The sequence below is a fragment of the Cervus elaphus genome, chromosome 28 (assembly GCF_910594005.1).
Source record: "Cervus elaphus chromosome 28, mCerEla1.1, whole genome shotgun sequence".
Classification (NCBI taxonomy): Eukaryota; Metazoa; Chordata; class Mammalia; order Artiodactyla; family Cervidae; genus Cervus; species Cervus elaphus.
In genome coordinates, this window is record NC_057842.1 from 51,710,751 (window position 1) to 51,736,068 (window position 25,318).

The following is a 25,318-nucleotide window of genomic DNA, read 5'->3' on the forward strand; positions in this document are numbered from 1 at the left end:
CCACCTCACTCGTTTAAGTGGGGCCTTACATGCTTCTTAACTAGCTGCTGAGAATAGGCAAAAAGGATACCTCAAGGTTGTAAGTTCCACCAGACCCTTTCCCAAGGCATACATCCTGAGATAACTTTGGCACAAGATTAGCCAGGGAGACTGGTGCTGGCAATGTCTCTGGGCGAGATATACCCTTGCTGTGTAATCAGGGATACAAGTCTTCAGAAACAGATTCCCAGCCAAGATCTGTTACAATTATAATCATTAACATAGAGTCTAAGAAAAGCATTTCCATGAGTAAAATGGTCTGTGTAATCATTAGTTCCTGGACCTAAAGAAAGGCCAGTTCTCATGTAAAATACATTGTTGCATAAGGCTCAAGGAAAGCATGAGCAGAGAATGTTCACATCCTCCTTAAAGGGCCTTGGACTGCCTGTCCAAGCTTTAGTTCTTTCATTCCTCCCTTTTTCTTTTAGGAGAATATGGTTGCCAGGGAAAGGGGCGGAGAAATCATTCCATAACTTCTTCCTGCTGGTAAGGGGCACAGACCCTAAATTGTTGAGACAACATACTCTCCTTACCCTCATATTGAGGGTCTCTGATCCAGGGGCCCTGAGTAATAGCTAGGGGAGGCAGTAAAAACTGTAGAACCATGAACCATCATTAGTAACGTAAATGTCTGAAGCTGCTTAGATACAAAGTTCATTATACGGTTACAGATATAAGGAGCAAGCAGCAAGAATAAGATGATTACGATTATTACAGTCAAGATAGTTTTCCACTAAGGAGAGCTTCTAAATCAAGATTGTATCTGTGAGAAGAATGGAACATCAGGGGGGTCCATTTTGAAGAGTGACCAGAATCTCTGCATCACAGTTACTTTGTCTGGGAAGTCGTTGTATCCTTTAGAAAGAACAAACTAGAAAAGTAGATTAAAAGGCAGAGATTATATATCAGTAAAAGAATTATTGTAATCAGCAGTCCAAGCAAGAGTCAAAGAATCAGGTTACATTTGGTAGTAACTTTGATCCTGGTCTAGATAGAGTCAACACTTGGGCTGCCCTATTTATAAGAATGGAGCCATTTGGCATGTTCATATACATTTTCGATGTAGGTATCACAGACCCAGTTAGAAGTAGTTTAAAGAATGACAACCTGAATCTTAACAGACAAAATAAATATTACCATTTCCTTTTAGAAGAATGAGTCTGAACCCCAACGTAGACAGCTATTTTAGGGAGACTTATAGCCAGGTAGCCAGTTGTCTAAGTTTGTCCAAGTAAGCTTTAGCCTCTTATTGTGGTATTAACATATAAACCAAAGTAGTTGTCACCACTGACAATTTTAGCATTTTTCTAGGTATGAGAAGATGCAAGAATTTGGGTTCAAGAAAATCTTTACCTGAAAATATCTAACTGTCCGAAGGCCAGTTTTGTCCATTTTTCCAGAGCACAGAGTGAGTGCCTAATTTCTGATTTCCACCCTGAATTCCATTCAGGAGATGTTGAAGGTCAGCAGCTGTAGTGTCCATGATTTAATCTTTGTAGATGCCAATGGCAAGTGCCAGTTTCCAGTTGCAGGGCCCCTTTATGGCCATGAGTTTGACCATAGTTTGGGGGGCATTTCATGACCATCTTGTCCCACAGTGCTGGGAAGGCTCATTCCTAGATCTGTTGAAGATTTCACCAATCTTCAATGTGCTGTTACTGGACTAGGCCTGTGAGTAGCAAAAGTCTTTAGACCTCACCTGTCTCACTAGTCTCTTGGTCTAGGAAAACATTCCTTCTTGTTGCTTCTTCTCATATACAGAGTCACACCATCATAACTATGGATTTCATGTGGAACTGTGACTCAGTCACACACTTGATAATGTAAGGGACAATACCTCTTGAAACAGGCAATATAGAAAGCATTATAGTTAGCAGTAATAGTAAAATCATAAGCAAGAACTTAAGTCAAGAACTTCCATTAGGTATAGCCCAGTGACATCTCCAGGTCATCTGACTTAGTTTGTTAAATGACTTCAGCCTGTTGTTAATCTCCTGGTTGCAGATCCTGGAGCATTTGATCTTTATTCAAAGACTGGTTACTGCAATAAGCTTTAGAGACAAACTCAGAGTGTCCTTTTTAATAACTTAATTAAACCTCTTAGCAATGTAACATAACCGCAAGGAACTATCTCAGAAGTGAGTTTTAGTAAATACAGACCTTAATTAACAAAACTAGAACTTAATATTTGGGGAAACATAATAGATGCCATAGGCCTGACATTAGTTTGGTGGATTTTTCTTTTAGAGCTTCCCAGTATACTTTGAGATTTCTGTATATATCCAGAAACAGTCTTTCTTACCTTGATGAGGCTGTTCAGAACCCAGGTGTCTCCAGTTTCTGGAGGGATGAGGCAGAGAGGAAAGAAAAATGTTTTAATTTTACCCACAGGTATAAATCACTAAATTGTTTTAAACCATCAGCAACTTAAGGAGAAGAGCTTCTTTATCCCTGAAAACAAAGATTAGAAGCCAGTAATATGTCAGACAAAAAGCCATGAAAATTGTAGTCATATTTAGCAGCCTATTCAATCTCATGTAACCTATCCCTTTGTTCTGTCATCTTTGCCCGATGACCGAGGATGTCAGTGAAAATGATAGTCTCCAAGAAGCTTGTGAAGTTTCTTGCCAATGTCTGTACTACCTGTCCAGCAAAGTGGGTGCCCCAGTCATTGGAGATTGTAGAGCATATTTTAGACATTTTTTTCTCCATTGTGAGATATTAACCTTGAAGCCAGGAAAGGCTTTATCATATCAAATAAAAATGAGGTTTGTTGGGGAGCTGGGAAAAGCCAAATGGCCGTCTTGGATTTCCTTTAATGCCAACTATTTAGTTTATAGCCATTGTTTATCTATTTTAAGTTCCCTGATGAGGGGTTAATTTTTGTAGAAGCAGAATGAGCTTTGTCTATGTGTGCCATAGTCTGTCATCAAAAGCCACGTTTAAAGAAAACTTTGTTCTTTTAATAGGAAGGGAAAACTAAATTCCAGATTGGTACCAGCTTATATTCACTGTGAAACAATAGTTATTCACTTAGTCAAAGTAGCAATAAAAGATTTCAAAGACAGTTTAATGTCTTAAGAAACTTGTATCATGCACAAAACTGTCTTCCCCTTGCCACAAACCTTTTTTATACTTCTGTATTATCATTTTATTTGCCCATTCAGAGAACAGCCACCTGTAAGTTCAGATTTACTTAGTTTTCCTTAATAGAATGTAATTCCATTCCTTATGACTTTTTATGGAAAACACACATCCTACTTTCTTTCAGCAACCATGAACTGTACTTTATATCATCATTTTGTAGAATGGTAAATATAAATCACCCAAAGCTATATCATTTGCAAAAGTGTCTTCACAATGTCTATGTTATTAGATCAATAAACAAACATCAATACCGGGTATCAATTTAATAGTGAATATTTCCCAGTTCACAAAAGCCTGAAATTCATTTTAGTTTAATTTTCTTGGATTTAGAATTGTTTGATTCGTAAACCCTTACTTCTCTTTAGGCCAATTAAATAGAGCTCATAGATCAATTAGCCTTTAGCGATGTTGTCCAAGGACGGAGACACACACTGGGACACGCTTATCTGGATAGACAGAACCCTCAGTTTTCTGCTTGAAATTTAAAATGTCTATTTGCCTTTTTTTTCACCTTGCCCTGAAGTTCTACCAATTTGCTCATGGCTGGAGTCCCAGACAGAATGGGCTGTGTATTTCAAGGACGTGATAAGAGGTAACTTCAGGTTTTTTCCCCAGGCATGTTTTTGTTTCTCAGGCAGGGTTGGAACTCCAAAAAAAGTATTTTAATAAACCAGCTTTTTCCTAATTGCACGTGCAAAAAGAACCGGTTTTGCAATTTCAAAAAGATTTCATTTTAACCAGTTTTCTCCAGAGTCTAAGGAATATCATGGCTGTTCAGTATAAAAAAATGTCATCTCTCTTTTTTGTAGTCATAGTTTCATAGCTAAAATTTAAACCAGAGAGTGTTCAAATTGGCTCTGATGACAGGGGTAGCCTGACTGATAAGGTGTTGTCCCAGCAGGGATTGTCTCTCAGGGGAGGTGAGGACTTTTCTTAAAGTAAAGAAAGCCTGTTTCGAAGGGGCTTTTTAGGCTCTGGGGATCAAACTTATCCCAGTTTTTCAAGATACAATTCAAAGAGGGTGGTTCTGGAACTGTTAGCTCCCATATGTAAGAGAGAAAAAAGCGGCACCCAGCGTTGTGGCTTTTTTCTACCAGAGGCATCCCTCCCTGCTGTAGATGGGGGTGGAGGCAGGTCTTCCACCTAAGCTTCCTTCCCCAGCCGGAGTTAACCTGTCCTCACCAGTGCAGGTGTCCCACTCTCATCTCTCCCAGTTCTACCACCGAGGAAGGGCGGAGATGCACCAGGGGTAGACCTGATGGCATCCCAGATTGATGTCCAGTTCCTCACCATTAACACCTTTGCCTGATTTCTGCTCCTTCTCTGAGGCCACCTGGGGTAGAGCAGAATAGCCTTCCAGAATGTCTCCCAAGCTAAGACCACTAGGGGAACACCACCTTCCACGTGCCTGTGCATATCCTGAACATATTCCTGGCTGCAGTAGAAGCAGTAAGGTATAAAGGGCCGAACAGAAAAGCCAAGATGTCCCTTCTGAGAGCTGCCATATCAGCCTATGTGATAAAGGAGGTGATGGAGGGCTGGCCTGCTAGGAAAAGAAGCATCTTTCATGTTCATGGAGTGTCAGGGTCAACCTTTCTATTCCTGTCCAGCAGATTGTACAAAAAGAATATCTAAAGAGTTGAGACAAGGGTCACTGGATGGCTTTCTTTGGTCCACTAAGAGCTTACATTACCAAGGGAAGAAGCCCGCTGCATTTCTAATCTGCCCAAATCTGGGGTTCCCTGATCTGAGTCCTCAGGAATCTCATGTTCACCAGTAATGCATCCATTTATATAGTCCAGAGGCGTGGCCATAAGAAGAACTCACCTCTGGGTCTCTGGGGTCAGGAGGGTGATTTTCAGTCTGAGAGGTGTCCCTGGAGCTAGAGCTCCACTTAGCTCCCTAATGTGTTCCTGCCTGCAGTGTCCTGTAACACTTGCAATGGGGCTCTGGCTGGAAAAACTCAATAACAGCATGGATTGTAAGTCTCCTGACAGTCTACAATCTGGCACACTAGGTTCGTACCTTGAATTCCTCAAGCAGTTATGAAAACAGTCAGACCAGGAAAGGCTGACCAGGGAAAAGAACTTCGGTCCATACTCTTCATCCATTTTTGGCCGCTCCCCTCAGTGAGGACATTGGGTGCCTCTTGACACTGGCAGGTCAGCATAACCCCCCGACAGGCATACGCCATTTGAGGATCACCATGGAACCGTGGAGCAAGACACAGCTCTTGCTTCTTGCACATCCACACAGACAGGCACACGGAGTTAGGAAAGCAGAGACTTTATGTTAAAAGAGCAAGAGAGTCGCAGCCCTGAACATTCTTACCTTGTCTCGAAGATCCCGGACGAGACCCCAAGATGATAGCTTACAGTGAACGGTGTTGCCAGATTCATGGTCTCTGAAGGAGAAGATTTAACTCTGGGACCAAAGACAGTCTCAGTCACTCAGAGCTTTGTGTAGATTTTATTACAGTAACGGGGATAGAGAAAGCTTCCAGCAAGAGGCACTGGAAGGGGTTAGGAGAGTACCCGCCTCACTAGTTTAAGCAGGGTCTTATATACTTCTCAACCAGCTGCTGAGAATAGGTAAAAAGAATACCTCAAGGTTGTAAGAGTTCCACCAGACCCTTTCCCAAGGCATACATCCTGAGATAACATTGGCACAAGATTAGCCAGGGAGAACGGTTCCGGCAATGTCTCTGGGCGAGATATACTGTTGCTGTGTACTCAGAGGTACAAGTCCTGAGAAACAGGTTTCCAGGCAAGATTCGTTAAAATTACAATCATTAACATAGAGTCTAAGAAAAGCATTTCCATGAGTAAGACATTGTGCTGTCCTCATTAGTTGGGACCTAAAGAAAGGCGAAAAGTTGGCTTAAAGCTCAACATTCAGAAAACTAAGATCATGGCATCTGGTCCCATCACTTCATGGGAAATTGATGGGGAAACAGTGGAAGCAGTGGCTGACTTTATTTTTTTGGGCTCCAAAATCACTGCAGGTGGTGATTGCAGCCATGAAATTAAAAGACACTTACTCCTTGGAAAGAAAGTTATGACCAACCTAGATAGCATATTAAAAAGCAGAGACATTACTTTGCCAGCAAAGGTTCGTCTAGTCAAGGCTTTGGTTTTTCCAGTGGTCATGTATGGATGTGAGAGTTGGACTGTGAAGAAAGCTGAGTGCTGAAAAATTGATGCTTTTGAACTGTGGTGTTGGAGAATACTCTTGAGAGTCTCTTGGACTGCAAGGAGATCCAACCGGTCCATCCTAAAGGAGATCAGTCCTGGGTGTTCATTGGAAGGACTGACATTGAAGCTGAAACTCCAATACTTTGGCCACCTCCTGCGAAGAGTTGACTCATTGAAAAAGACCCTGATGCTGAGAAGGGGACGACAGAGGATGAGATGGCTGGATGGCGTCACCAACTTGATGGGCATGAGTTTGAGTAAACTCCGGGAGTTGGTGATGGAGAATGAGGCCTGGTGTGCTGTGATTCATGGGGTTGCAAAGAGTCGGACACAACTGCGGGACTGAACTGAACTGAAAGAAAGGCCAGTTCTTGGGTAAGATACATTGTTGCACAAGGCTCAAGGAAATCATGAGCAGAGAGTGTTCACCTCCTCCTTACAGGGCCTTGGACTGCCTGCCTAAGCTTTACCTCTTTCAATTCCATGGGCAGAGGAGCCTGGTGGGCAACAGTCCATGGGGCTGCAAAGAGTTGGACATGACTGAGGAACTAAGGCTTTTCACTTTACATACCCTGGCTGAGAGACTGGGGGTATAGGTGAGATCACCAGTGAATAACATATATAATACTCTTAATTGATGTTGGATGGATGGCTGGGACCAAGCAAGAAAAAAATCATTCAAGAAACTGAGGCAGGTAAGCAGTCATATGTGGTAGTCATGGGTGGGTGGGTAGGGAGGCTGGTGAAGGCTGTAACTATGTGTGTGTGCGTGTGTGTGTGTGCGTGTGTGTGTGTGTGTGTACTCATGTGTATGCACAGAGGTTCAGACCAGGCTAATGGCAGCAGGAGTATGCTCCAAATTCGTGGGGATAGGAATTCAGATAACACATCACCAGGCTTAGTTGGAAGGAATCAGGCATTTGTTGAAGGTCTTCTGAAACTACCATTAAGGGGGGGTAAGGATAGTATGGACTTATATTTAATTTCCTAGATAATCAGCATGAAGATATTCTTTCTCTTGTGATGTGTTGGGAATTATCTACATTGAATATTCAATTCATAAATTGACTCTCAGATTGGTGATGCTTGTAGCGGTTAAAATAGTTTCCCTTTATTGTAATCAGATTTTCCATGGTGGTCTAAAAGATGCTGACTACTTTTAGTTCATTTAGGGGTGGGTTTTGTGTATACTGTCTCTTCCTGTTACTTCCTTTTCCCTCCTTCCATTTCCCTACACACCTGTGAATACAAACACACATTTACTCACGTAGTTCTATACATACTCACTTTTATACACACTTATACTTTTACCCAAGTGCATACACATACTCTGTACACATACAGTCACATGCCTTATATTTGGCATTTGAACAACACAAGTTTGAATTGCACGGGTCACTTATACGTGGATATTTTTCAGTAGTAATGACTATAGCGCTACACAATCCATGGTTGGTTGAATCCACGGATGTGGAGGAACCTTGGATACAGAGGACTGACTGTAAGTTCTATGTGAATTAACCCCCACTTTGTTCAAGGGTCAAGTGTATGAGGTCATCTGTTACTTTAGAAGGATTTAGGTATCCAATATCAGTAGAACTCTTAGATTGAACAGAATCCCTTCTTAAAGAAATGAGGCATCTTTTACTGATTTATTTATGACCTGGCGCCTTCCTCTGTTACTTCCTGGAGGGACTTGAGGCATTTAGTATTCTTTTTAAAGAAATGATTGGTGTTTTTGGAGAATTGATTTTGAGTCTCACTTGGAGATGCATACACTGGGAGAATCTGATGCCATCATCTGCAGGGCATTGTTGGCACATAGTTCCTGGCGCTTTGATTCTTAAAACGAGGTAGTAGCTTCCAGCTCTCCTTGGGGACTGGAGAAGCACGTCATTCAAGTCCACAGTGACTCTTTAAAACTCATTTCAGCCGTTATTCCAGGCCCCTTCTCAGCCTTTGATCAGAGCTGCTAGTGCAGGCAAGCTACTAATCAGGTCTCAACTTCTTTCTCTGCCTTCACTTTTTCTATGGTGGAGACTTTCCCAAGAAGTAATAAGAGGAAGGAAAAGTAGAAACAAACCACCAGGAGCCTGGATAATGGAGAACTGGCTCATACCCAGGGGCGTGAGTGGCTTGGATCTGGCGATTTTCTGCTGTAGCTTTGGGACAGCCAGGGCGACATTGTCCTCGCCACCCGTGTGAGGGCGTGTGTGTAAATATTAGCTTTTTGGGAATTCCCTGGTAGTCCAGTGGTTAAGACTCCATGCTTCCATTTCAGGGGGCAAGGGTTGGATCCCTGGTCAGGGAATTGAGATTTTGCATACCTCATGGTGCAGTCAAAAAGTTAAAAAAAAATTAGCTTTTTGGTCCTAGATATTATTTACAATACCTACTTACACAAACTACTCCAGGAAACATCCAGAATAGTGGTAAATTTTCCTTAATTTCGGTGAGTAGGAGGACAGACTTTGAACATTCGATAATTCTTAAAATACACATAATATGTTTGTGTATGATATGAAATATCACTTCCTGACTGGAAAAATTTAGAAAAGATAAATAATTTTTTTAAAAGGATTATTAATAACTTGTGACCCCAACACCCACAGAGAGCTTCTGTTAATTTTGTAGTATGTTTCTTCATCTTTTATCAAGCACATGTATGCATATATGTTTCAAAATTGAGATCATCATGTTGACATAGTTATATCCTGTAGTCTGCAGTTTCTGATTAACTGCATTATGGCCATTTCCTTTGTCATTAAATATTCTTCAAAACAATGTAGTTAGTAGTTCCATAATATCCTATCCTATAGCTACACTGTAATTCATGTGATTAATCTTTTTTTCTGGACTTGTGGGTGGTTTGTTTTATTTTTTCTTTAGTTTTGGCTGCAGTCAGTCTTCATTGCTACATGCCGGCTTCTCTGCTTGCAGCGGTCAGGCTTCTCATTTCGGTGGTTTCTCCTGTTACAGAGCGTGGACTCTAGAATGTGCAGGCTTTATTAGTTGTGGCTCAGGGGCTCCAGAACACAGTCTCAGTAGCTGTGGCACACAGGCTTAGGTGCCCCAAGGCATATGGAATTTTCCTGGACCAGGGATTGAACCCATGTCCCCTGCACTGGGAAGTGGATTCTTTACCACTGGACCACTGGGAAAGTCTCTTGCTGGTGATTTTAAATAATTTTTACTAACATTCTATAGTAAATATTGTGTATTTATTGTGTGTGTGTGTATATATGTGTATATATATATATATCTGCTTACCTCTGGTTGTTTACTTAAGCTAAATTTCTAGTTGGGGAATCACTGTCTCAACAGGTGCAAGCACTTGGTCTGCACAGCTAAATTGCTTTCTAGAAGGACTGTTTCAATTTATATTCTCATCAGCAGTGTCTGAAAGTACCTCAAATGGCATGGAATTGCTGTATCATATGGTAGTTTTATTTTTAATTTTTGAGTAACCTCCACATTGTTTTTCATAGTGGCAGCACTGATTTACATTCCAAACAATGGTGAATGAGGGTTCTTTTTTCTCCACATGCTCGCCTATATTTGTTATTTCTTGTCTTTTTCAGCAACCCTTTTAATGTGGAGTCACATTTGATATTTTGATCAGAGTATCCTAGAGAATTGCATGTGGATTTGGCCCTCTTTAACAAAGGCGTGGAGCATGGAGAGCCTGGAAAGTAAAATAGCAAAAGGGAGAGGGTTTTGCCGCTCCACCGCTCGCCCTGGGGAGCCATATCAAAATCAAAGAACCTAACGCTATTTTTCTGAACTTGTAAGAAACACAACCCTCCATTGTTTTTGTTATTCGGTTGCGACCCCATGGACTGCAGCATGCTAGGCCTCCCTGTCCCTCACCAGCTCCTGGAGTTTGCTCAAACTCATGTCCGTTGAGTCGGTGATGCCATCCAGCCTTCTCATCCTCTGTTGTTCCCATCTCCTCCTCCCTTCGATCCTGCCCAGCATCAGGGTCTTTTCCAATGAGTCAGTTCTTTGAATCAGGCGCTCAAAGTGTTAGAACTTCAGCTTCACCATCAGTCCTTCCAGTGAATATTCAGGATTGATTTCCTTTAGGAATTGACTAGTTTGCTCTCCTTGCTGTCTTGGGGGGGCTCTCAAGAGTCTTCTCCAACACCACAGTTCGAAGGCATCACTTCTTTGGTGCTCAGCCTTTTTTATTGTCCAGCTCTCACATCCATACATGACTACTGGAAAAATCATAGCTTTTACTAGATGGACCTTTGTGTTTTAAGAAAAACCCTGTTCAGCAGCTTTTCTATCAATAGTTATTTATTGTACTTGGATGTGTTTTTTGCTTATTTTTTGATAGATTATAAGATAGAAAGAATGCTGAATATCCTTGAAAAACATACACGTATATACCCACCCCATACTCTTACTGTTCTCTATTTGGAGGTGTTTAGGAAGAGGTCGTGGGGGAATTTGGGTCTTGGGAAAGAGTTGGCTTGAGTGACCTTTGCTGGTGTTTTATTTTGAGATCTGTGAATTAGCTTCAGAGAGACTGGGAAAGGGGGCGGGCTGTCCTCATTGCCACATTCAAGTTTGATAAGAACTTTTCTAAAGAGGAAATGTTCAGCGCCCTTGCTGCTTGTTTGACACAGTGTTAAAGGAAGCAACCACGGGCATAGCTGGCACCCAGCCCAAGCATGGAACACGGAGGTGAGTGAACACCTTGAAAACTGTGTGTGGGCGCCAGCCCTGTGTTCTAGATATTGGCTGGGTAAGGGTCCAAGGCTGCAGTGGTGCTGGGAAGGGCTGGAGTGATACAGGAAAATGAAATGAGTCACTTTTTCCAAAGAGTGGGGAACATTTCCATTAGCGAAACTTCAAGAGAAAAGTTCTTTATTCTGCCTGGGAGTGTCCTCGGGGTTAAGGGCCATTTGGTTTTCTGATAAATAACCTCTCCAGTTGTCTGAAAATATTAATAACCACTCATTAGTCATTTTACTAATTTATTTTATTGGACTTTTAAATTAAAAAGTAATACACAATTGTCACAATAAGTTGAATTAGGTGGGTGTGTTTTAAAAGATCTATCACCTCCTCACCTATATTGTGTGTGTGCTAAGACTGCTTCAGTCATGTCTGACTCTGTGTGACCCCATGGACTGTAGCCCATGCCCTCCTTCAGGGGATGTTCTTCACCCAGGGATCGAACCCATGTCTCCTCTGTCTTCTGCATTGGCAGGCAGTTTCTTAACCATTAGCACCACCTTCCTATAGAATATTGTGCAGCTATTAAAAAGATACAGTATTCTATTTAGTGAAAAAATTATAATGTGTATAGTGCAATTCCACTGTTTAGTTTTAAAATAATAAAATCAAAAAGACAGTTATATACGTGCATGTACATTTGTATATGAAAAATAAAGGCATAGATGTCCGAATCACTCCCATAGGAAACCAAGCTTAGGGATCTGAAGTGAACCCTTCTGTGCCTTTTATGTTTCATATACAAATTTACATACATATATATAGCTGTTTTTGTATTATTTTAAAACCAAATGGAATTACATTATATGCATTACTTTATAATTTTTTTTACTAAATAGAATATTGTATCTTTTTAATAGCTGCACAATATTCTATAGGATTGATATAACAAACTTTATTCAGTCAATCCTTATTGATGGATATTCAGGCTGTTTCCATCTTTGTTTTCTTTCTCTTTTTTTCATTGACATAATACTACATTCAACATCCATATGCATCTGTCTTTACATACTGATGCTTTTATTTTGGTAGAATAGAGTACTAAAAGTGGAGTCCTGAGCCAACATATAAGTGCATTTAAAATTTCAATAGGTAACATCAGGTTGCTTTCCTGAAAAGCTTTTAACAATTTATACTTCCACCACCCATGTTGTACAATGTCTGACCCTCCACATTGGATGGTATCAGGCTTTAATTCTTACCAGCCTGATAGGTGACATTATCTGTTTGTTGAGTACTCTTTGAGAAAAAAACCTCCTGTTTTAAAAAAAATTATTTCACAAAGTTTACATCTTCAGTATAGGCATTTATGCTAATATGAGCATATCACACACACACTAAACACATAACCTGTTTCTACTGCTGACTTTTTTCATTCTTTTTGGCTAGTAGCATGTTGAGTGGATCTGCTGGTAGAGGATCTATGCATAAGAAGGGATTGGCAAATCCAGATAAAGGGAGAATTGAAGTGTAAGTTTTCACTCTTTGCTTCACTCTTTTTATCAGGGCCAGGATATGAGGATGGGCATGTGAGCTTCCAGTCCTTGCTTATCAAAGTGGACCCTTTCTTAATGGCATGATAGAATGATCTCTTCTTCACGACAACCCATTGTCCTCTCATAATTCTTGAGACTCTAGAAAGAATTACTGAAAAATATTCTGTGACAGGTAGTTGGAAGCTATGAATTCCCAGGTCAGGCTGTCGACTCATCAGGAGAGAGGCAAGCTCAAGTCTTGGTCAAGGGGATGGAGTCTGGGGACTGCTTTTGTTTGAATCCTGGCTCTGCTACTGTCTAACTGTGTGACTTTAGGCAAGTTAATTAACTTCTCTGTTGATTCAGTTTTCCTACCATAAATGCAGATAGTAATAGCTCCTGTCTCATAAGATTGGTGCCAGGACTAGGGATGGGATTTAATATGAATTCAGTAATAAATAAAGCACTTCAAGTAGTGCCCGGTACACAGTAAGGCCTATATACATGTTTGCTATTATTACTAATATTAATTTTTATTGTTCTTGATTGAAAAGGTTCTAATGACACATAGTCATGAAGGGGGGCAGCTCTCCTGGATGAAAGGTAAAGAAAAGGGCTGTAGAGAGGACAGCCACAAAAGGAGTGCAGATGGTCATTTATCATGTAGATCCCGTGCATTTTGTATCTGGATTCTGACTGTCTGGGAATGGACTTGACTGAGGCAAAGAGAGTGGTCCCCAGCTGTGAAGTGACCCCAGTTCATCTCTGATATCCTCTACCCCAGGGGCCCCTTGCTGCTGCTTCTGCATCTTTATCTAATTTTTGGTCACCAGCAATACCGGATAAAGCATTTTCATAACTGCTTCCCTGAGGGAGAAAATAAGTGAAAATTTGCATGTGTCTTCCCAAAAGGAGCAGTGATGTGGGCTTCTCAGCTTCTGGCTTCTGAGCTCATAGAGCTTCAAGTTGGGGGCAATCAGAATGGACTCATATAAGCGTGAGTCAAACTATTTTGATCTGAGAAGACTGAACATGGTGAACCATGGACAAATCCAATAGTTTACAGGGTCCATGAGGCAGGGGGATTTGCCTCATGTTTTGTGGGGGATGTGTTTATTTAAGCAGAACAGCAATCAAGTTTTGAACATCTTTAGTGGGAAAATGTTTACAATGTTACAGGAAGTGACAACTAATGATAATAATGACAATACATAAGTTGAAAAATACTGAAAGAAACACACCAAAATGTTAATTGCCGTTACCTTGGATTGGTATGATTATTGGTGCTTTTGTTTTCTTCTTTATGTACATGTGTGTGTGTGTGTGTGTGTGTGTATGTATTATATATATTTATACCATTTCTATGTACAGATTTAAGTTTTTCCAAAATGAATATATATTATTTTCTTTGATAGAAAATGAGATAGAATAGTTACAGACTGTAACCAATAAAGCTATTAATATAGAAACAGCCTAAATGGCTATAATAGGGAGCTGAAATAACAAAACGAAACTGTGGTACATCTGTATAATGAAGTACAATACAGTTATCACGGAGGTCATAGAGTAAAATTAAAAGGTTTTCATTATATGTTGTTAAGTGAAAAAAGTAGCATGGGAAACTAGGAAAAGCTCATGGGCAGTAGGGAAGACCCGGCACAGCCAAAAATAAATAAAATTTTTTAAAAAGTAGCATAAGAAACAATATATAGTAAATGCTACATTGCATATGTAAATATATGTAAATGTATATATGTGAAAAGTGAAAGTGAAAGTCGCTCACTCGTGACTGACTCTGCCACCCCATGGACTATAGAGTCCATGGAATTCTCCAGGCCAGAATACTGGAGTTGGGTAGCCTTTCCCGTTTCCAGGGGATCTTCCCAACCCAGGTCTCCTGCATTGCAGGTGGATTCTTTACCAACTAAGCCACAAGGGAAGGAAGCCCAAATGTATATATAAATTAACATAAATTTCAGGAACAGCATAAATGAAAATGTTATGACAAATGGGATTATTGGTGTTTCTTTTATTTTTTGCTTACCTGCATTTTCTAATTTTCTGCAATAAAACATAGATTACCTACACAATAAGTGAGTGTTTATATAACTTAAAAAAATAGACATCCAAAGACTATTCTTAGGGCAATAAAATCCTCTAAGAGTTGGTGACAAATTATATGCTTATTGAGCTGTGTTGCCATCTGGTGGCTCAAAAGCAAAAACTCACTCTTCTTTCTGCAGTTTGCATTTGGAATTAGGAAATGAAAGCCAAATACTGTGTCATGTTTCAGATGAATGCCTGGACAATTTTAGCAAGTTAATGAAAGTGTTCCTTTGATTCACAGGAAAAAAGAAGTAACCTGGTGACCAAGCAAGAACCTGATCATGGGTGTAGTGTTGAATTTTACTTAAAAAAATTAAACAATCTCTGTTTTGCTAAATGTGTTTGCAGGCATGTTCATCCATAAAGACTATTCTGAGTTATCCATTTTATGGATGATTCAGGGCAAAATTTCCTTCCTAACCTATTTTTTTTTTTTTCAACTACTTGGCATAGTAAGCAACCTATAACAACACTACAAATGTTTGTGGAATGAATGATCACTTCTGGCTGACTTAATCCAACTAACAGTTGGTGCATTTTCATGGACTATAAATTAATTTAGAGATGAACCAGCTGAAGCACTGGTTTTCTTGACATGCAAACATAAAATAATAAAATGCTTCACAAAGCCCAACGATGGGTAGTTTAGTGCCATTCTGAATCAGCTACCCTGCTCACCCCTCACCATCCTAGGACGCACTCCTGAATTCCATCCAGCCCACTCACTGAATTTAACTTTATCCTCTCACCTTTCTTCTTCCATGTGTAAAATCTAAACATTTGGACAATGTCTCTGGGGAAAAGCATTGCTCATGCCTACCCTACACCGTTCTTCTGAGTTGCCCAGGAAGCCAAGTGGCTGGTAGATGGTTGCTTTTGAGAACTAACCCTTGCTTTCCTTACCACCCTGCAGGTGAGCTGATCAATCTGGCTATGTACTGTGAGAGGATAAGGAGAAAATTCTGGCCGGAGTGGCACCACGAGGATGACAACACCATCTACGAGTCGGAGGAGAGCAGCGACGGCAGCAAGACACACACGCCCCTGCTGGATTTCAGCTTTTACTCAAGGACAGAGACCTTTGAAGACGAGGGAGCAGAGAACAGTTTTTCCAGAACCCCAGACACAGATTTCACCGGACACTCGCTCTTTGACTCCGATGTGGACATGGATGACTACACAGACCACGAACAGTGCAAGTGACGGTCAGCCCCGCTGACCCTCCTCTGCTGGAGCTGCCTCTCCCTGGGGTCCGTCCAGCTTCCCAGGCAGACATCCATCGAGCTGGGAGCAGATCTTCGTGCTCGGCACGGTTCTCGCAAAAGCTAACTGGAGTAGAGCAGCCTTATTTCTCTTTTGTACAAACCAGACCCAGAACCATTCCTATGGCTCCCTTTAAAACAAAGAGGCAAAAAAAATAAAAAAGTCAGCATGGTTCCTAAAATTCATTTTTGTTTTCATTAGAAAACTAACGTTGTGTGGTAGAGCAGGTCCAAGAGCGGGTTGTCCACAGACTGCTTAGACATTGATCCCCTGCAACCCGAGGGCTTAGGTGTGAGCTGGATCCTTGAACGTCCTTCATCCGGTAGGATTCAGTCGTGAGTGATGTCATCAGAAGTAATGCAGGAGATAAGTGTTCTTTGGTGGCCGCTTGTATTTTCTGTGTGTATATTGTATGTTGAAATATAAGTCAAATAAAATCCATAGATATTCAGTGAACACCTACTACGTGCAAAGCACTGTGCTAGGTGCTAGCCAGAATTGGTTTTATCCTAAGCCCTGCCAGTGACTAGCTATGTGATTCTGGGCGAGTCCCTTAATTCTTGTGTGCCTCATTTCCCCCGCCTGTAAAGTGGGGGTGACTATAGTCTCCACCTACCTACCTCACAGGGGTGTTGTGAGGATTCATGTGGTAACATTTGGCGCTTTAAACCTCTAGGAAGAGGTGTGACATAAACACATTTTGTTCTTTAATGTGCTTCGTGCGTGTGAAGATCGGCGGGCGGAGGAATTCCATATTCAGGCAACAGCAGCCACGGTCTCTCGCCCAAGCCGAGCCGATGGAATACACACCAAGGCACAGTTAGGACGCGCTCATCATCCTCTTTGTGATCTTGCTTGAATTGAGACCTTTCCTTGAAAGAACCTTGGAAATATTTTTACAGATCATCAACAGCTACAAACAGTCTTCAATTCTACTGTATATTTGCAGAGAAGTCTCTTTTGTTGCCTGAACTCACACTGGAAAGCTGTCCCTTGTTGATTCCGGAGTGTTAAGTTGCCTACGTTTGATTTACTTGATAAAGCTCAGGAATAAGATCTATTTAATAGAGGTGAAGGGAAAAGGATTTGATTGATTTTTTTTTTTAAGCAGATGCTCGCCAACTTGTAATGTCTTTTTTGAAAACAAACTTTGCAAGATGTACTGAAAAGATGAAGAAGGAAGAGGATCGTTGTAAATGGTAGCAGAGCACTTTGTGCCGTGTAGACTCTATGCAGTTTTTATTAATGCAACTTTTCTGGTCTCAGCCCTTGTCCAGTGAGGGGGAGCCAATGCTGAGGAGAATCTTAATGTTTCTTAAGGATTTCCCCTCCCCTTCCTGTCCTCTCTTTCCCTCCCCATAGAGCACCTGAACTCTTGGGGTTACAGTGTTGACTAAGGCACTCTATCTCTGAAGACATAGTTTTGGTTGACATAGAACATCTTCCAGTGAAATATGGGGTGAAGATCCTGGGGTGATGGCTGTGGATTTGGGCTTCTGACCACAACTGCCTGGGGGAGGGCTATTCCTAATGGGGTTAAAAAGGAACTTCTTAAAAGACAGCAACTTCTGAGAAGTTCATATACTTTATTTGAAAAAGACTCTGAATATAGTTTTGGCAAAACAGTCCTAGAATGCCGTGGATTCACAAAGACGTAATGGGAGAGAGTATTTGAGGTGATTTACCATTTAAGCAATGTGTAACTAGGAAGAAGTGCTGAAACACTCTAAGCTGGATATTTTTATTCCACATAAAACTCAGTTGTTAGTATCTTATCAAACCCTTCATCTTTGAGGGGACTGTTGGATGCCTAACGAGAATGTGTTGGAAGATATATGAATGGATAAGCCTATTTTGTTTCCAGCATCATTTCCAGGATTACCTACCTCTTATCTCTCTAGCAAATGCATTCCAAGACCAACTGGTGGTAATTCTGTGTGACAGGGGAAGTCCTGGCTTGAAAATGTGGAGTCGACAGACTGTGGACCTAGCTCTGCTAAGACTGAGTTGCCCTTTCTCCATCTTCAGTTGGAAAGAGTTGGGTTTGAAATTTTGTCTATAATTTATTCTTCCTGTATAGCACAAAATATACTGTATCTTCATGCTACAAAGTTTTAAGTTATGAGTATGTGGGGTCACAGATATTTATTATTGTGTATTACTTGGAGGGCACATCCATGGAGAACCAACATTAAATATGTGAAAGCTTCATTCATTCTCTCCAGGTGCCTCCCACAGGGGCTGAGTCCTGGGTACTGCCCGAAAACTCATGTTTGGGTATTCAGCATTTTGTAGGTATAACTTGATTAGGAACCCTAGAACATACCCAGGTTTTACTTTCCCAAAGTGGGTTATGGAAAAGTTATGACTAAGACAAAACCCACAGTGGTGTGGGCAACTTAAGCAGTCTTGATTAGGTGGGCTTTAATTTTATATGTTTCATTCTTAGGCTGCCCAGATTGAACTGTTCTCCTATTCGATGAACAGATGCTACTTATAAGAAAAATAACAAGAAATTAGGGGATGTTTTGGTCATCTGACTCTCTTGTTCAAGTTCTGTATTTCTTTTTTTATTGGAAGATAACTTAAGGAAGTGTGATCTTTAATGCAAGAGATGCTTTTGGATGGCCAGAAGACCTGTGGGCTACCTGTTCTTTTTTACCTCTCATTGTAAAATTAAATTCTATCTTTTTCTCCACTTCCCTTTGCCCCACCCCACCCTCATTTCCACTTGTCTGGATGAAGGAGCAGCCAAATTATACTTTGCCTTGCATATGTCAGAGTAGATACAAGGAGGATTTAAATTTATGCAGAGGTAAACCATATTGCCAGAGGTTCCCATTTCTTTTGTAACATCATGATTTGTGAATATTAATGTTACCAAGGCGATGGGCTACCCAGCTGACTGATCACAGACTTAGAACAACTGGACTTGAAGCAGAACTTGAGTCCTGGTTCTCACATGAGCCCTTGTCCTCACATGAGCCCTACTTGTGTGTACTGAGGTGTGAGGATATGTGTTTGTGAAACAACTAGGGTACAAGGAAAGGAGGCGTTAAGGATTGTAGCTGTGGGGGTCTTGCCCAAATTACTTGAAAGTATAGACTCATAGACATGGATAGCTGAGTGGTGGATTTGCTCTGGAAAGCCATATTTATTTGAAGGGCAGGCCCAGAACTGAGGTCTTTCACCTTGCCTTACAGAGTTCTTGCCATTACATCAGCTTGACTTGGATTATTTTTAAAACCACCTCCCCGAGAGCTCACTCCATGTTTGTAGAACTGGCGCATCCCAGCCTCTCCGAGAGTGCTCGAAATCGATCAGTCTTGTCCCCTGTATCTCTTCACCCGGGTCAGTTCAAGGGATCTTTGTTCGGTATCTACTCTGTACAAAGTGCTCCCTGTGCTCTGGGAATGTCACCAAGATGGACATGTAAGTTACCAAGACCCTTGTTCTTGGATTGGATCTTTTAAGGAATCCGTGCCCATATGATCTCTCACTGGGTATTTAGTTACTCACTGATGATGGGCTTCCTTGGTGGTTCAGCAGTCAAGAGTCTGCCTGCAATGCAGGAGACTCAGGCGATGTGGATTCAATCCTTAGCTTGGGAACGTCCCCCGGAGGAGGAAATGGCAGCCCACTCCAGTATTCCTGCTGGGAAAGTCCCATAGACAGAGGAACCTGGCGGGCTGGAGTCCATGAGTTTGCAGAGTTGGACATGACTGAGCACACACACAGTGGTTTTTAATTTTTGTGTCTCCATTGATAATCTAATGCAAGTCCTATGCCCTAGTCCCAGAAAAATATGGAGATATATGAAATTTTGCATATAAGTTCAGGAGATCTAGAAATGTCTTGAAATTACCTGTGGATTCCTTAGGGGGTTCATGGACCACAGTTGAAGAAACCTTGTTTGAAAAACAGTCTTTAGAAGTTACTGCTGTTAGTGTTCATTCTTGCTTGCTTTTATCCCAGCCAGACAGGAGATGAATTAGAATGGGAGGTGCAAACACAAGTAATCTGTATCTTTATCCACATGGGGAGTGCTCTGTGACAGGGAAGGAAGAAGAGGCGCTTCACATTGAGAAAATATCCTTCTTCTGATAAGTTTGGCATTTTGAAAGTGAAAGGATTTTGTTGTCATCATCACTGTCATCTACCTTCTGACCACCCAGAATGTTGATTTTGCAAAATCAGTTCAGGGACAGGGGCGTCGCTTCAGCCCTGAAACCCACCACCTCTGCATGGATAAGCTGATTGGTCTGTGGCTTAAGGCGGGAGAGAAGAAGCTGGATTTTTCCTTATAGGAATAAGTTCTGCACAATCAGATTTTTCTGCATTAATTAATTAATTAATTGAACAATTGTTGAGTGTATTTTCAATAAAAGGATGGTGCCTTTCGTTGATAGGGAACAACTCAGGCTCTTCCTCTTCTTTTTCTTTCTCTTCTCCTTCATCTCCCCCCTCCACTCCCTCCTTCCTCTCCTCCTCTTCCTCTTCTTTCTTTCTTTTTTTTTTTTTTTAACATGGGGTGAGACTATTTTCATTGCTCCTGGCTATTACCCAGGATCCTTTGTTCTCCTGTCTATGCAGTGCTATTTAAGAAGAACAAGGACTGATGAAAGTACATTCAATGACAAATACTTCTTGAGTCTAAATGCGGAACTCTGGCAACCCATTTCTAACAGGTCCAGGATCGATTGCCTGTGACTGTGGCATGCTTGACCTTTATTCATTTACTTTTGATGGTCTGGATGCAATTTGCAAAGTTTAAAAGGACCACTTGGTGTGTGAGCAGGAGGCTCCTCTGGATGGCAGAACCCTTGCTAGTGCCAGGAGTAATGCAAATGGATGTGGGGTTTTCTTCATTTTGTTTAGGTTTTTAGTCCCTGACTTTAAAGACTATCTTAAAGGTAATTAAGGCATTTTAATCTTTAAGATAACTGGAACCAGCAACACATTGGCCTTGCCCCATAAAGAAGGTTACAGAGAATACTGAAAGTAGTGTAAAAGGAAGCAACTCACTGTTTTGGGGCTGACAGTATGACCTCCTTAACCACTCTGGCTCTGGCCAAACAGGGACCTTGTCCCCAGACCAGAGCTCTCTGAAACTTCTGCTGCTGGCTAGACCATTTGGATGCTCAAATGTCAAGTGGATTATTGCCCCTAATTATCAAATTTGTAGACAAATAAAGGGGACCATTGCAATAATAAAACAGCTTATGAATATGGTCCAGCCAGCACCAACACTCCTGATCATTTCCATGGGGAAACAAGTTATCTAGAGACAAACATTGGTACATTACTTAGGTGTTCCATACACAAATAATTTCAGCAATTAGCTTGATTATTGTTATAATATTCTTCTTAAATATTTTTCAACTGCTCTTGTCCCTAATTACAGCTTTAAATATTTTGAAACAATTCACTAGCTATAGAGCAATATATATTTATGATGCTATTTCATTTTATGAAAAGTAATATTACTGAAAGTGACTAATTCACCTCCCATCCCCCATTGGCAAGCATCTTTCCCCTCCCTTTTTTATTTTTTACTTTTAGCTCTAGAATAGAGTAACTTTGATTTATTAGTATAGTTTAGACCTTTAGTATTAAAAAAAAGTTACCCCATGGGTTTGAAAACAGTAGGATTTAGCTCCTAAATTGTCAAGTTAATCAGCAGTGGCTAAACAGATAGCAGAGGGAATGTGATATAATTCGAGGCTAGAAAGGAGTAATGCTTTGGGTATTTCCTACCTCCCTCCCTTAAAAAAATACAACGATATATAGACTATTCTCTCTAATAGTTGTTCAGAATTGGAAGTCTTCTATCATACTTGTTTGTGTCAATAAGAGATCATGTTTAGCTTATTAAAACATCAACCATGTCCAGATGATTGTGTTTTTAACAAATTATATCTGAATCTGATTTTTTTTTGCAGCAATAAGACTAGAGATAATGTTCAAATTTTGGAGGGAATCTCTGCTTCAGTAGGAACAACATGTTTGTGTGACCCCTGTCAAAATGACTTTACCTCAAGTAAACCGTCTCGTGGGATCATGCTTATCAGAAACATGTGTTTTTCCCAGCGATCTGTACCCTGCTGAGTGTCTGACAACTCCACCCTTGATGAGGGTGACGTTCCCCCGATGGTGGTGGTTGAAAAGATGAGGATCCGAGTCCTTCCTCTGGTGGTGTTTGAATCTCACTGAGTGGGAGGAGGGAAGGAAAGATGAACAGATACAGGGCTTCAGGCAATCATGTGGTGTGGCTGTGTTAGAGAAGCCTCAGGCACGTTGAGAGTGTTCTGAGTGGTGGCGTCTTACTAAAGCAATCTGAAGGACTACGGGTTTAAATCAAAGGCAAATGCAGCCTGTAGGGAAGAACTGTTGTGGTTATTCTAGTGGCTGCAAGCACTGGAGTGACCTTGATCTGTGTCCTAGTTTCTGGCTTGTTCTCCCGGTTTATCCCACCTGAGGCTGAGCCTGGGAACTGGAGGAGTGGCCCCAGTGTGTTCAGTCCTTTGATTCTGAAACTTCCTTCTAGTCTCTCAAACGTGTTCGTGACATAGTTTCCATTTTCTAATATAAAAAATGTACAGAGTATATTTATATATTTGTTTTATAAAAGACCCTTAAATGTTTGGAGACACCCACCTCATCTCTATGTAGGCAGTGGTCTCCAGACCTCTGTGCCCATTGACCTCATCAAGACTTTCTAAGCATGTCCCGAAAGATATTTATTTAAATACACACACACTCACACACTGCTCCAATGATTTGTTAGGTACATTAAAAACCATAGCAAACATAGCAATTTACAGGGAATAGTCTTCTACTCAATAGAGTTTAGAGTATGGAGCGAGAAGGACTTGAGGATAGCACCTAGAAGGCAGCAGTTGGTTAGAGAATGTGTATATATTGTTGGTGGGCAAGTAGATGTAAAATAGGCATGGAAGCATGATTTTAGATCAAGGTTATTTATTCATTCATTCTTAAGAGCCATTTTTGGCTAGAAGAAAAGAGTGAATAATTAGATATTACCTTTATAAGAACTCTTTTATATTCTATTTTGGGGACCCCTTGATATAGTACATCTCTTAAATTCCTGAAAGTTTTCTCAGTACACTGATTTAAGCAAAACAAAAGAAAGGAGGGAGGGAAAAACCTCAAAAATGCAAATGCTGACTCTAATGCCTCAGAATTTCTGAATCTGAAAAGCACGTTTTGATAATTCCTGGTAATCATCACCTCACTGATTATTTATCTTTCTTCTATATGTTTATTACCCCGTGTCTCCAAATGTGTGGAAGATGTACAGATTTATTTTCAGATATTTGAGATAGGAAGGACCAACGCTGGTATAATTTGAACCTACATTTCAGCTGCTCGGGGGCTGATGGGTGGACACTGCCCGGAAACAATTCCCTGCACCCTCTGTTTCGCAAACACAATGGATAGCATCTTGCTGAATGAGGGCCTCGATGTGGAGGCGGCATTCCAGTGTTTATTTCTGGATCTATGAGTTCCTTTAGCACAGTTATTGTTAGTAGTTTATAAAGCCATATTTAAACTTGTACACTTGATTGTAAGATAGATTTGAATTGTGCACTATGTTGATTACTGTATATAAATGTGGAGATTCTGTATATTTGGTCTCATTGCTGTATGTATTTGACGTGTAAATGATAACTAATGGATATGAAATAGCTGGCTGTGAATGTCTTTATTCCAGTTTGCTTCTCTTTTGCAAATTTGAATGTTTAAACTTTACACCCATGGGGAAAATCTGAGATATTTTTTGCATCTAATATACTGTTAAGTGGTGGTCTCTTAGATGATTGGGGGAATATTTTAGTTTTAAGGCTCATGTATAATTAGAAGGGAGGTAATGAATTTTTTAGGTGTCTGACTTTCTGATAGAATTTTAAATGAATGTTTTTTAAGTGGAAAAACAGGTCTCTGGATTATGCGGTCTTCCCTCTCTTGCCCTTGTTTCATGCCCACTGTGCCTGTCAGAGCTCTGTTGGGACTGACGTCCTCTGGCAGAGAGGAGAAAAGGAGACGGAGAGGGTGGAACACATGTGAAGACCGCCCCTGTGGCTGCTGGGCCTGTGGGTAGACCGAGTCCCCTCTGTGTAAGTAAATCTGCCTCAGTTAGTTTCCCCAGCTGTTCAGGAGAGTAATTCTGATTCCCATTTTATAGATGAGGAAAGAGGCTTGAGGACGTGGATTAGGGTAATGCGGCTCAGAGATGCTCAAGTCATATATTGGGGTCAGAGATTCACAGTGAGGTTTTGGAAACACAAATCTTACTAAGTGTTTCACACACGTGCCTGGCAAGGAACGGCAAAGGAGAGGTGGGCCTGTGGGCATTTCAGAATGGGTGGAGGCATTCAGGATGTTTAAAATCTGTTCTACAAATCTGAGCAACTGTTATTCAAATGTTAGCTTTTTACCCGTTAGGGCAAATTACAACAAGGTAGCATCCAAAATCTTACACTTGGGAGTTCCCTGGTGGTCAAGTGGTTAGGATTTTGGGCTTTCATTGCAGTGGCCCCAGTTCAACACTGGTCAGGGAACTGAGATCCCAAAAGTCACGCAGCATGGCTAAAACCAGCCCTTCCCCCTAAAACAAAACAAAACAGGAAAAAACCCAAACCCCACAAAATCCCAAACTCTTCAAACCTTGGGACTATCAGGTAAATAACGAGAGAACCCCCCCTTTCCACATTCAGAGATAATAATTTGGTTTTTATCATTTAGACCCCCTTTCTCTGGTAACCTGTAAAGCCTGACTACTCAGCCTTTATTATTTATTGTCTGTGTTATTAGTAACATAGACCTCAACTGGAAATGCTTTGGGGCAAATCTACAACTACGTCAACTTAAGTGGGTTCGAACCGCTCTAGAACCTGCGTGGGGGTCCTGGACTCAAGCGTGGTGTCTGTCCCTTCAGGGAAGCTTTGTGCTCCTTGCTTTCAGAATGAAGGGGATGCTTTGCCTTTCCAAAACACTCTGCTCCCAGAAGTGTTAAGAGAACTATTTTGCAACCAGCTGTACCGAGTAGTCCATGATACCATTTTCCACGTTTTTGTCTTTTTCCTTCACGGGGGAGCTGGCGCAGTCGGTCTCCTTGTTCTCAGGGGCTGCCTGTGTGGTTTGTAGACGGTCCCACTGTCAGCGCCTACTAAACACCGCCCAGCCGGTTTGGCACTCACTGGCAACAGAATTTCCTTTTAGTGGTAAAGAATTCTCCTGCCAATGAAGGAGGTGCAGGAGGCGTGTGTTCGATCGATCCCTGAGTCAGGAAGATCTCCTGGAGGAGGACATGGCTACCCACTCCAG

At 41.2% G+C, this 25,318-nt stretch overlaps 1 protein-coding gene across 4 annotated transcripts in view; it reads left to right on the plus strand.

The window, feature by feature from the left end:
* The window catches only part of FAXC (failed axon connections homolog, metaxin like GST domain containing), a 74,711-nt gene extending 51,034 nt beyond the window's left edge, over nt 1-23,677 (plus strand). For all 4 annotated transcript variants that reach the window (XM_043890008.1, XM_043890006.1, XM_043890007.1 and 1 more), the window contains one exon: nt 15,621-23,677. In XM_043890008.1, coding sequence (XP_043745943.1) covers nt 15,621-15,910 — 290 coding nt within the window. In that variant the 3' untranslated portion in view covers nt 15,911-23,677. The remainder of the gene's footprint in view (nt 1-15,620) is intronic.
* Nucleotides 23,678-25,318: the final 1,641 nt, after the last annotated feature.